At 38.6% G+C, this 13,862-nt stretch overlaps 2 protein-coding genes across 2 annotated transcripts in view; one reads left to right on the forward strand and one right to left on the reverse strand.

Annotated features, from left to right (window-relative positions):
- RSPH14 (radial spoke head 14 homolog) overlaps nucleotides 1–13,862 on the forward strand; it is a 72,043-nt gene that overhangs the window by 3,665 nt on the left and 54,516 nt on the right. The gene's annotated exons all lie outside the window — the stretch shown is intronic.
- GNAZ (G protein subunit alpha z) overlaps nucleotides 1,808–13,862 on the reverse strand; it is a 49,824-nt gene continuing 37,769 nt past the window's right edge. Inside the window, exon 3 of the mRNA XM_058816459.1 lies at nucleotides 1,808–3,848. Within this exon, the coding sequence (XP_058672442.1) occupies nucleotides 3,504–3,848 (345 nt within the window). The 3' untranslated portion in view covers nucleotides 1,808–3,503. The remainder of the gene's footprint in view (nucleotides 3,849–13,862) is intronic.

Below are 13,862 nucleotides of genomic sequence, written 5' to 3' on the forward strand. Positions count from 1 at the left end.
GGGTGTTATGCAATGATAAATGACCTTGGAAATAGCAACTGCAAAAATAGTTCTAGGAAAAAATATCTTTCATTTTGGTGTGGTTAACACTGGAAAGGTTTAATAATCTTACCCATTACCTGTCCTGTCATTTATGGATACTTCATGCTTTTAGGCAAAAATTGAGGTGGAATGGATGGGATGATGGATTTTTAAGCTTGCCCAAACCTCTGTTTGGGAAGAGCCCAAGAGATAATATTTCTCCTACACTGCTGACTCTCAGTGTCTCCACTCTTTCACTCTTGAAAAATCATAACTAATTGAATATGTGGATAAGGACTCTTTAAGAATACCTTTTCCCTTCAAAACTTGTTTTGCTGTATGGAGTGCAAATGCTGAAAGGACAGATGGCATTCTTACTGCAGCAGATGGGACATCTCTTCTGTGAATGTCATTGTTGCCCAGGTGAAGTGAAATCCCAGCTGTATTAATGCAGCTCTTTCAGGTGGCAGTGCACTGCATCACTGATAAACCTGAGAACTGAGAAAATAGATGCAAATTTATTGCATGATTTATCCAGGTGGATGACTAAGAGTCAAGGGATTTAATTTCAGTACCTGTCTTCAGCCAACAGATTTTTTAGTTCTAACTTTGCTATGCCTCAGTTTTCTTATACAATCAGAATTTTTTGTAAAGAAAACTCTGTATAAAACAATTTATTTTAACATCTCGAATTCTTCAGAGGGAAAGTAGAGTAACCATGAATTACTCAGAATACTAAAATCAAAAACATCATAGGAATTAAATTATTAGAGAGTTAATAGCAAGAAATTGCTATTCAGAAAGCATGATTATGTGACCTGATTATTTAAACATAATTATTTACTTATTTGTTCCTCCCCATGCCTCAGATTTTAAGTCAAGTAGGAGCACAGGTGATGCTTTACTTTCATTTCTCCTTTCCAAGATAACTTTCACTTAATGGGGACTGGAACTGGCTGCTCTCCTTTAGAAATCCCCTTGGGCCTTTGTTAAAATGTTCTAGGTTGTCCACCTCACTATCTCTAATACTTATGGTAGAAAGACCTTCTTAGTTGAATAAAGATTTTGTTTTTAATATAAAGTGTCTGTTACCCTCCTGATAATTGACTTCACTTTTGGTTTTATCAAGCTTTCTTACCTGGAAGCTGTGCTGTAATGAATGCTGGCGTTTTCTGGTCTCTTCTTTCACTAATCTGAATAGGCCACAGTCCAATGAGGGAAAGAGGTGAAGGAGACACAACATCTAACAGGCCATTCAGTGGGAAAGGGAGCCCTGACTCACTTCCCACCTTTTCCACAATTCAGCTGGCTAATAACATGTAAAAAAGCAAATTAGACTAGAAATACTGCACAATTTCCCCAGTAAATGATAGCAATTTATAGTAAACAAAGTTTAGAGGAGCTTGTACTAGCAATTACTGAATACAGATCTTAGTAAACTTGCCAAGCCAAGCAGCCTGAGTGCAAACATCCCGAGCAGGCAGCAGCTCCTCTCTACAAGTGAGACCTAAAACCTCACTGTGTGCCATGACAGACAGATCTCTGTGCCTTTATACCTTGAAGGCCCAGCCTCATTTGCTCTTTTGCCTTTGCTCTTCAGGTGTTACAGTTAGCAGGAAATGCTTAAAAGGACCGCATGTCCTCAATACAGGGATAAAATATCTTGTTCAAAATTAGGAAAACTTCACAAGCATTATCCAATCAGTTAACTGTCGTAACACTACTTAATGAACACACTATAGACACATTCAGTATCATTTGAATTATTTATTTTTGAAGTGGACAATTTAAATGTTGATGTTATTAACCATTTTGTTTTAATTTTCTTAGAGCCCTTGGCTGAGATTTCTTGCACTAATCATAGTACATAAGGGGAACAAAAGTAGAATGTGATTTTCCAGTGTGCATGTGTGTCTGTGTCTCTGTGTACTATGTGCTTTACAGTTATCAAACATTTATTTACACACCAACTTTACACTGATGTCTTTAAGAAGTCTTTTCTATGGCAGGGGAAAGAACCAACTGACCAAAGACTTAGGTCTATATAATCCATGTGAGATTTTCCAGTGTAGTCCCACAGAGCTTCTTATGCATTCAAACTTTTGCAGGAATGTTACTCCATCCAGTAGTGTTTCTTTATGAGATGAAACCTGGAGCTGAGGATTGCATCTCTTCAGTTTCCTTAACTTCACTAAACTGTAAATAATTTAAATTATTAAATTGAAATAACAAGACATTTAGTTATTGTTCATATCGCTCATCTTTAACCTTCTAATAACACATCACATTTTAAAAATAATTTTAAAAACCAACAAAAAAAGACTTTTGAGGTTATACACTACACAATCTCCATGGCTCCTGCTTCTTGGGAAATCTGTTAGAATATTACAATACCCAGAAGGTATTTGGAGCAGTGGAACAGAATTGTCCGTTGGCAACTTTCACATTCAGCAATCCAGACACTACAACAATAATTTAAAAAATTGCTTCGTGATTTATTTTTTTAATCTGTATTAAAAAAGGAACACTAACCTACTTCTTAAATATAATTTGGTTTTTCATGAAACACCACAAGATTTGGCAAAAAAAGATGTAAAAGAAGACTTTTGATGTATAAAACTCCTTAACAGTAGAAGAAACACCGACCTTGATTTGGCCTATTCAGAGATTCATTTCATGTAGTTTTGCTGCATATTTGAAGCCAGAAAGAGCAGAAGGAGCTGCTAGTCAGTTAGGAACTCACAAAACAGTTGCGCACCAACAATTCCTTTAATAGGCAAGGTGTCCATGAGAAACAGGAAAGTAAAGCAGAGGTGTGTACATAGTATATGCTGAGATCATGTGCATGTGCATACAGGATGGATGTGTACATACTCTTGACTGTGGATACCAATAGTGTGGGTGCATGCCCACTCTCTACAGATTTAAGTAGTATTTTGCTTAAACTCTCTCATTCAGTAGCTTCTGGTTTGAACTAGCTTTTCTCCCAAACACAAGCATTCTGCTCCCCACCCTCCAAACAAGTTCATCTGTCACTCACCAGATTTATATTTTTATGTCAATAAAATTTTAGGACAACTGGATGATGAGTCATTTCTTACACAGAACATGATAACACTCCCACTGTAGGAAATGGAATGAGACAAATGGAATAAAAGTGCAGTGACTGTGGTGAAACATCTCCACAGAGTTTGGCCTCAATATTTTTTTTGTTTTTGTTTGGGGTTTTTGATTTTTTGGTTGGGGTTTTTTCACTGGGGGTGTTTGGTTTTCTTGGAGAGGAGACTCTCACTCTCCAGAACATAGATTTGGGGAAAATTATGTAGCAGGTTAAGGGGTATAAGAGGAACTGTGTTCATATATCAGATTTCCCCGTTTTCTCTCCTTGGGCTATTAAGCATTGCCCAATTTTTTTCCACTGAAGTGGAAGAAGTTAGCCCCTTTTTTATCACTCCAGGAAAACAGATTAAACCCAAGGATTCTTAGCAGAGGCCAATGTATTTGAGATTGTTCTGAATGATGACATCTGTCACTGCATCAAACACAAACTGGATGTTACTGGTATCAGTGGCACAGGTGAAGTGTGAGTAGATCTCCTTGGTCTCCTTGTTGCGGTTCAAGTCCTCAAACTGGCGTTGGATGTAGACTGCTGCCTCCTCGTACGTGTTTTGGCCTTTGTATTCAGGAAAGCAGACTGTTAAGGGGATGCGTCGGATTTTTTCTGCCAGCAGATCTTTCTTATTCAAAAAAAGGATGAGGGAAGTGTTGATAAACCAGTTGTTGTTGCAGATGGAATCAAACAGACGCAAACTTTCTGCCATTCGACTCTGTAGGGGAGGAAACAACAGTGTCAGCAATAGTTCTTCAGCAGAACTGTGGGAAGCTCACAGCTCTGGCTGCTGCCCTGAGCAGGTGAACTCCATTTAAGAACAATTGAGCATGACCACCACAATTATGTTTGGAAATTAAAATCCAATGCTGCTATAGACTGAAAGAAGAAAGGTCTGTTAAAATTCAGCAGCTGTCTTGAATGTTCCTGGGTATTGCTGCCTCTGTGACATTTACACTGATGCAGCTGGAGCTGTCCATGGTACCAAACTCTCGGGAGGCTGTTTATTCCTTGGTTTACACCTATAAGTAGGTGTAAATAAATGCAATGTTTTGAATAGAAAATATTATAGATTATTAAAAGAAGTATCACTCAAGTATTGTCAAAAGTAGATACAGAAAATGTCTTAATCATGCATTTTTGGTAAAGTCAATATCTTTCCAGCCTGCTTAGGTTTCAGAAAATGTTATGCATACATCATGAGTCATGGGAGTGATCCAGGGTAAGTGAGCAGCAGGGATTTGGGATATCAAAAACCAAGGGTGTATTTGGTTTACAAGACTATTTGCAAATATGTATGTGTTCCATTTGTCTGGCTTGTGTTCAGAGGGCATGAAAATAATCAGTCTGGGCATTTTTGTTGTTGTTTAACTGTGAAGTATTCTGGCCAGTTCTCCAGTTTGGAAGGAACAAACAGTGGAGGAAAGAGGATGACTTTGGCTTTTAATAGAACAAAATATTTCTAATATAAATTCTAAATTCTCCTGAAATTTTTATCAGTTATGTCTAGTGCATCTCCCTTGACTTCAGTAGAGTCACCTGGTGAGAGGAAGAGAGAATAATCATGCACTGTTTATTACACAAAAATTATATGAAAATATAGTTTATTTAAAATTTACTTTTTATGTTGTTTTATTTGGAAATTAAATATATTGTATTGTTATTATTTCAAAGGAAATCTGCAGCAGTTTTGTTCATTATTGTTGCACTAAAGCTGTTTACTGAAAAGATGCCTCTTAAAAATGCATAGTTGCTGAAATAGGAGCAGACTTATTTACATAAGCTTTTCAAATTACCTCTTATACTTCCCTCACTTTGTGTTATTACTCCTTTTCATTTGCTAAGGGTGTTGTTCAGAACTCCATCCTGTGTTCTGTGAGTTCCATGGAGGCTCTGCTGTAGCTCTGTGTTTGCAGTGAGAGCCAGGGCTGGTGGCATTGCTGGTCACTCCCACAGCCCCAGGAGCGCCGGCAAGGCTGGCACTGCCGCGGCAGCCAGGGGCAGGGCTGACTCACCGGCCTCTGGGGGCACACTGAAACACAAGCTCAGCCAGACATTCTGATTTGGGGCTGTTTGTTTTCTTCTTCCTTTGTAAGGTGGGGTCATCTGACACTCCAGCCTAGTTTAAATATCAACAGATTTATAGGTATAAAAACATATGTTTATGCATTTTTTTTCACCATGCAAATACACAGCAGATAATCCCCTGAAACATCATAGATCTGTTTTCAAATACTCCAGATTTCCTTTCCTGATTTTGTAGCTGATAAATAACCAAGCAAGAAATTTTTAACTCAGTCTAAATGTTTTCGCTACTAATAGTCTGAAAAAAATCTTTTAGAGCTAATATAGGTTTTTGGCCAACTCTCAGAACAATCATACCAACAGGATATTGCATTTTAAGAGGTTTGTGTTCATTACTGTATTCTGTAGTGAATCACAACACTGTCTCTCTGCTACCAAATCCTCCATTGGAATCTGTAATCCAAGGACAAAAGCAGAGAGTTAAACCCTTCCATAAACTGGGAGATGTTATGAACATGTACAAGAGGACAGACAGTTTTAAATTATTGTAAACTTGGTGATCTCTTGTGGGATGTAAAGAAAATATTAGTAAATTGTTGATCTTGACACCTAAGAAATTTCTTCTTCAATGTAATATTTTAATATTGGCTCAACATCTGGAATTCATAATATCCTTAACTAAACTGAATACCATTTCTTTCAGTTAAAAAGCAAATAAGCCAACCAAGAATCATTTCCAACAAAGATGCAGGTCATACTATGCCAGTGCTAGGCTGTGGTTGCATGGTATAAATGTGTGATATACCTTGGGAAATGAACCCCCCCAAATCCAGGTCATGATTTTAATAACCAAAGAAGGAAAATGTACCAATGAACAATGAGGAAATGTATCAGAAAGGAAAACCCAGGTCTTGAAATCTTACAGTCATATAGTGGTTCAGGCTGTAAGGGAGGTTAAGTACCATCTAGCTCCACATCTCCTGCCATGGCCATGGACACCTGGCCTTGAACTCTTCCAGGCATCCAAAGATTCTCTGGGCAACCTGTACCAGTGTCTCCCTACTCTCACAGGGAAGAGTTTCTTATTAATACCTTATCTGAATCTACTGTTCTCCAGTTTGAAGCCATTCCCCCTTGTCCTGTCACTGCAGGCCTTTGTATTTAGTCTCTCTCCATCTTTCTGTACTGGAATGCCACAGTGAGGTCACCCCTAACCCTTGTCTTCTCCAGGTTGAACAATCCAATTTTTCTCAGCCTTTGCTTATAGGAGAGGTGCTCCATCCCACAAATCAACGTGGTGGCCCTCCTCTGGACTCACTCCAGCTCTGGACTCACTCTGTTCTTCCTGTGCTGGGACCCCAGGGCTGGGGCAGCTCTGCAGGTGGGGTCTCACCTCAGTGGGGCAGAATCCCCCCCTCCCCTGCTGCCCACACTGGGGCTCAGCCCAGCACAGCACAGGGAGGTTTCTGTGTCCCTGCACACAGGGCAGGGCCAGCCCTCACCCAGCAGCATCCCTGAGTCCTTCTCCCCAGCATTGCTCCATCTCCTCATCCCACACGATTTCTTGCCATATCTTAAGTGATAAATCCACAGTTCTAAGGTCAAGGCTGATACTAAACATACACACTATACCCACTCATCTACTCCCAGCAAAACAGGCTCATTTCTGCTTTTGACAATATTGTAAAACTACTTTACATATCATAGGGAAAGTGAATTTGAGAGGGTTGTGGCTTATTATAATAAAAATAGAAGAAATTGTTGTATGACTCCCAAAGGTGTCATAAAACAGTAAAATAATGATAGGCATTCTTCTCTGCAGTGTCTTTTCCAGTTCTGGAATCCTGAAGGGAGTACGTAGCCAGGTGGTCAGAAAAAAATGTGCTGCTGTAATTTTATAATTATACACAAGCTGGGGTAAAAGCAAGATAATGCCAATGCCTTACCCAGATGGCCTTGTTGGGGGCTAATTGCAAATTCTTCTCTGAGCATAAGAACAAGGAATTGGTTGCTTAAGGGAAAGAACATGCTAAGGAACAGATGGCTGCTTTTATGCTTGCAATAGTTTGCAGAGGCACAAGCATCCCTGGTCATCCTGTGGAACAGTAGAGGTGTGCTTAGCAGGAAAGAGTTCTGAACAAGTAAGCATTTTCAAAAGGGAAGACCCAGTTATCAAGATAGCAAGTAATTAAAAGAACAGAGTTTGTAAATGGAGCCAAATTGTAATGTAGTATCTCCTTTCAGCTTTCACATTAAAGCTTTCTAGTCACAGCTGGGAGAGCTTTGAAATTAAAAATGAAAAATTATGAAGAGAGAAACTATCACAAATAGGGGAATCAACTGCCATTTGTATTAAAAGCTTAAGGACTTCATCTTCCAGTCATTATATCTCTTTCATCATCATTATTTTAAAACTGGTATGCACTTGGGGATTTGAAAACCCTAACAAAACCAAATAATTTTTTTCTTGTGTAAGCCATAAACAATAATGAATAAAATGTGTGCAGAAATAGTAATATTTACTTTCTAGAAAAGTTAGAAAATCTTTAAATGTCAGTAAATCTTGGAATAACCAGTGGAAGCTATTGCCATTTTCCTGCAGAGGCTTTCCTTGCAATGGTGGCTGACATTTAGCATATGCTGGTAGCTATGAGCTATTTCACAAAATGGCATGAAACTCTATTTCAAATATCTTCTTTAGAGATCCATGACTTAAAATCTTCTGAAGAAAGCAGACGAAGCTTAAGTATTTGAAGAAGTAATTGAATCAGTTGCATGTTTTTCCTTAAGTTTAATAGACAAAATAAAAAAGGAATCCATTCTGAAATAAGGACAGTCTACAAAACAAATGAAGGAAATACCATTGGCCAGGACACTCAAAGTCAAAGTAGTTCAGGAATTCAAACTATGCTTGAGTAGAGGCACAGGGAAAACAGAATAATTTCACAAACAAAAATACAGAAAGCAAGTGATAGCTTTGGGTGAATACAAAGAGACACTCTTTTCTTGTAAAAAAGCCTACAATGAGTGCTACTTGAAATGTCCTTCCTGTGTAGCAGTCAGGCAGTCCTGACTGAGTGCTGGGTAAGAGGCACACCAAACTATTGTATGATTCATCTTTTGTTCAAAGGAAGAAGACTTCTACAAAAATGTATATGCTCAGGTGGCTGCTGGACAAAATGGGAAAATATTACAGTAATTTAATGAGTTTTAAAAAATTTCTTTCATCTGAAAATTCAAAAGAAGAAACTATCCATTGGAGAGAAGTAAATAGACTTAATCCAACACCTCTCAAAGAAATTAAGAATGCCACTGAGGTAGTATTAAACTGGGATAAAACTCTTTACCTGGGTTGCCCTGTATATATCTGTTTCTAGCCTTGGCATCTCCCAGGAGGGATGGGGTAAGCAATAAGGATTTGACTAGACAAAATGGTTTTGGTTTCTATACTTTTTCTTCCCAATCCTAGGAGCCCAAAATTCTCCTGGAAAATGTTGGAATTCTAAACTGTCAAAATGAGAAGAGGTGACATAGAAGAGTAAGTCCCACTGTGAATTCACTAAGAAGTGTTCTTAAGACACTTAGCAGCTTAACTTATTCTGCCAGCAGACAAACTCATTATCCCATCACCCAAACAATTTATTACCTTGGTCTGAAACCACTGCAGGAAATCCTGCTCAGTCACGTTGTAAACAAAACAGGAAGGAACTCGAGCTAATTAAAAGCAGCAATGTCAATGTAGCACCTATCACACAGATCCATGCATGCACATGCCATCTATTTATGTCCTTCCTTCCAAAATGCCTTTCAGTGTCCTGCAGATGGGAGGGCTGGGAAGTGTAAAAAGGTGAAAACCTAACATAGCATGTTGGTTTATACCACCACAATGAAGGGAAATTGAAAGGGATCGTAAAAGATTTTATATTGTAGGAATATTGAATCTCTGCTGTGAAATGAGCTTATAGAAGGCTGAGAAACATATGTATTATGAAGTGGAGCCCTGAAGAAATTTTGTGTGATTTTGATAGGAGATATCTATATATATTGTGAAGGCAAAAAAAAAATTATTAAGCATGAAACAAGTCTGAGTTTTTTTAAAATCAGATTCATTCTCAATCAGGAGGAAACTATACGTTAGCAAACAAAATTTGTAAGCTACCAAATTAATTCTTCTTTACTTTAAAGGTAATGTCCTGTAATTTTTCATACTTAGAGTTTTTACATGCAAATGTAGAACTGGTAGAGGAGGCACTAGTCAGACTTTGATACCTCTTATTCAGAGAAGCAAGGGAAAATAGACCTTATAAAGTGGGAGTGCAGCCTACTGTGTCCCATGGTGGTTTCCTGTTGAATATTGCTATTGTCTGTACATAGGACTCTGTAGATGATAACTGAATCTGGCACTGTGAATGAGAATTACAAGAGGACCTTTAGGCTTGGCTATTGTATGGGATGACAATGAACAACATCATGAATATTTCATCATGTATGTTCTCTGTGACTGAGAAAACCCTGCAGTGTTACTAAGGCTTACTGTGGACTAAACCAGACAAAGCAGATTTAATTGGGAATATTACTTTAACGGAGTCCTCAACATTTGTTTTGGAAAATTAATCCCTGACACTTCTCAGGCCTGCAGCAAGTCATGTCTTAGGAGTGCATGCTCAGTGAAACATTGGTGTGTAGTTGTTACATATGAGTAACACTTGTGCCAGTGACAGACTGGGGTAAAGCAATCTTCAATACTATCTATCAAAACTATTTTATATTCCTAGATCAGAAACAATGCAGAATTGTTAATCCTACTAAGTACAGTCTGACACCAAGCTATGGTTGTAGTAAAGGAAGCTGAGCTGAGAAAGAAGTTTGATTAAATTTCCTGACTGGAGGATTAGATTTTTGAGCCAGAGGATTTCCAAGCAAAGGAGCAGGACAACAGGTGCTTCTGCTAGCACCTATAAATGGAAGGGAATTTAAAGAAAGGATATATAGGAAACTCTTAGAAGAACAGTGGAGAAGGTTACTGAATTCAAAGGTCAGAAAGGGTGGGACTATCATAATTCCATAGAAATGTTAGAAGATCCAGATAAAGGCTACTCCTGTATGTCTGGCCAGAGTATTAAAGTCTGTTCTACAAACAAGAAAAGGGGCACAATAGAAATGGAGAAATACTCATAGACTGATTTATTGCTTGTGACTGGCTATACATATCTTTTAAGTAAGCTGAAGTACAGGAAAATTATATTTAGAAGTGACAAAATGGGCATGTGATAGGTGTTATATTTATCATTACCCATAAGAGAATTGCAAGTCCAGAGGAAAGTTCAGAAAAAGGCATGATCAGGAAAATAGAAATATGGGGCAGTCAGTATTGGTCCTGTGCCTGACAGAACAGCCACACAAGTCAACATTTCTGGGAAGCAGTAATAGGGATAGATGGGCAAAAGTAATGCTGCTGCAGCTGACAAAAGAAACTTAATGTCCCAATGGGCCAGCAGAATAAAACCTACACATTTCCCAGCCAGTGTCCAGCCAGGGCAGTGCTGCCAGGCCTGCAGTAAAAGAACCCAAGAGAGTCACAAAATGGGCAGGTAGCTTGGTTTTTATCCCTAAGGGAGAGCTTGGTGTGTTTCAGTTGCTCAGCAAACAATTGTTAACACTCTGCTTTTACTGCCCCAAAGTCAGCCAAGTTTTATTTTTACAGAAGCCTCTGGCTGCTGCCTTATGAGTGTATGTGCTCTGCTCCTCTGGGATCATTTTGGGGCACAAGCAGTACTAAGAGGGCAAACATCCCACAAAGGAAATAGAAAAATACATCTCCAGGGTCTTTCACAGTGCCAGCAAATTAAGATTTCCAGAGTACAAATGAGGATCTTCATGTCCTTCTAAGTAAATTTACAGCATACAATACCTATGTTTGCTTTGGGGGGTGGAGTTTTTTAAGCATTGTACAGTATCCCAGGCAAGCTGCGTATTTCTGGAGGTTAGCAAAAAACTAGCTTAAAACATTTTCTTGATAAAAGCATATTCATTAAAAATGTCATAGTTCTTGAAAATATATTCAAAATGTCATTAAAATCCATATTTCAATTGTAAATACCTGGATGTTTTATCCTGAGATTGAGATTTTTATATGGTAATAGAGTCCAGCTTTTCTATTCCTGGTAATAATCATTTGCTTTCAACACTTACTTGGTGTTTTCAAGCGGGGTGGAATTTTTGGTTTTGTTTTCTTCCAGGTCTTTGGATTGCTTGCTTAGCTCAAGGGCAAAAGGAACATTTCAAGCATATATTCCATACAACTGAAATAGTGCAAAGTTTTACACATAAAGTGGTCCAGGGCTTCACTGTCCTTGTTTGAGACCCTTAAACTTCTGTCAGCCTTCTGTGTCTAGACATTGACAGAATCACAGAATGGTTTAGGTTGAAAGGGACCTTTACGGTCACCTAGTCCAGCTCCTGCCATGGCAGGGACACTCTGCTGGACCAGATTGCTCAGAGCCCCATCCAACCTAGCCTTGGACCCTTCCAGGAATGGAGCACCCACAGCTTCTCCAGACAACCTGTCCCAGGGCCTCACCACCTTCATAGTTAATAATGTCATCCTAATTTCCAGTCTGCATCTACCCAGCAGACAGAACTTAACTCTGCAGTGACCTTCGAGGAGAGGCTGAGGGAGCTGAGCTTGTTTGGGCTGGCAAACAGGAGGCCAAAGGGTGACAGCCTACAATTAGGCTGTAGTAAAAGTGACACAGAACTCTTCCCAGCAGTGTTAGAGCAAAGAATAAGCAGCAATGAATATTTTAAGTTTGGGAGGCTCAGATTAGATGTTAGATTTTCTCTAGAAGACCAGCAGAGCTCTGCAACATTTTGCTGAGTTTTGTGAAATCTACATCCATAGAGGATTTTCACTCAATGAACTGATAAAGCCATAGCTGGCCTGATTTACTGTTGGCAGTAGTCCAGACCTTTAGGGATCACATCCAGCCTACATTTCTGTAATTCCATGCAATGTAAAAACATATTTATAGTTGATGCATAAATAACTATACACACACACACAGTTCTGAGCAGGTCTCAAACTTTGCCTCCCAAAGAGATGAATTCAAGCCCAGGGACTGTCCTTTGATGGAAAGTCACTGTCCTGTTGTTGAAGCAGGATGAAAAGGAAATAGTTAATGAATGGAGTTGTGGCCTTTCTGGAACATCCAGGGTTTACACTTTTCTTTTCTTTGATGCTCTCTGGTCCTTGCAATAGCCCTTAAGGTATTGAAATAGTGCAGAAATCTGCAAGAGAACTACACAGGAATGCACAAGTGAAAAGAGAAATGTTTATCCACTCTTTCAGGCCACTGACTAACCTACTTTTGTATAGTTTATTCATAATCCAAGCTTTTGCTGATACTGTCTGTGTAAAGAAAGAATGCTTTCATTGCACCTTCTTTGAAATGGGCATTTTTCTAATACATTGCAGGATGGGAAAGGGTATTAATAGGGTGAATATTGCTTTCTGACAATTGCCTAATTGAAGTAAAACAATATATTGACTACATAAAAGGAAATTAATATTTCTTTTTTAAATGGCATGGGGACAGATTCCAAAATCTCGTGCCTGTGAATGCCCTTTCTCTGCAGAAAATACCCATCTGAAATAAAGAAAAAAGTGCTTATCAAATAAGTAGGTTTTCATTTCAACACACTCAAGCCCAGCTTTCAAACTCTCTGGATCTTTATGAAAGATGTAAGATGAGGAGTCATTTGTAACAGTAGCATTAGGAAACAGAGAAAACCAGCAGGAATTATCATAAGCATGTAATGACTATCATATGAATTTAAATAAACTAGTTCTTTTCAATCTGGAAAAATAAATAGCTGCGAGAGAACACGTCAGAGCTCATAAAACCATGAATGGTATGGAAATGTTGAATAGTGGATTAGTTTTTCACCATTTCTTACAATGCAAGAAGTAAGAAACATCAAATTCATTTATCTGACAGCAGACAAGTATTCCTTCCATACAGTGCATAATTAAATGTAAAACTCTGTCATGAGATGTTAGAGAATCATAATGATAATAGTAAAAGTCAAAAAATGCAATTGGGTTCAAGAAGCAATTAAATTAAAAGGGCACTTAAACAAAGAGATGTTGATGCAATCTGCTGTTCAGTTACCTGGGAGGGTAAATTGCAGGAAATATCAGTGTATGCTTGATCTGTTCCATAATTTTCCTAAATGTCCATAGTTGCCCACAGTCAGACACAGAGTGCTGCAGGTACTGGCTGTGACCTAGTACAGCTGCTCTGTGTGTTTTGGCTGTCAGAACAGCTCATCCTTGGGGAGAAATCAGTTGTTTATTTCCCTGTTGGTGACAATTTCTCCTTTATGTAACCCATGTGAAATCGCTTCAGTTCCCAGGCAATTTTGCCTTTCCCATTAGTCTTGCCCAGCTTAGGAGAAGTTTGTTTCACACACTTCACCATCACTTGAAGCAGTAAGTGTTTCTCACTGAAAGGTAGGCAAAGCTCTTGGCATTAGAAGTACTGACCTCTAGCAATTTGCATTGTCCAATGCTGGATTGTTTAAATGACAGAAAGACAGACAAAGAAAGAAAGAGACTGGTTCACACTGATGCTGAACCAGTTTTCACCAGAATAAGTTGGCCAGTTGTTTCATTCTTCAGTAGTATCTGAACAATAAAGCAGCCTAT

The sequence above is a fragment of the Ammospiza caudacuta genome, chromosome 18, assembly GCF_027887145.1.
Source record: "Ammospiza caudacuta isolate bAmmCau1 chromosome 18, bAmmCau1.pri, whole genome shotgun sequence".
Classification (NCBI taxonomy): Eukaryota; Metazoa; Chordata; class Aves; order Passeriformes; family Passerellidae; genus Ammospiza; species Ammospiza caudacuta.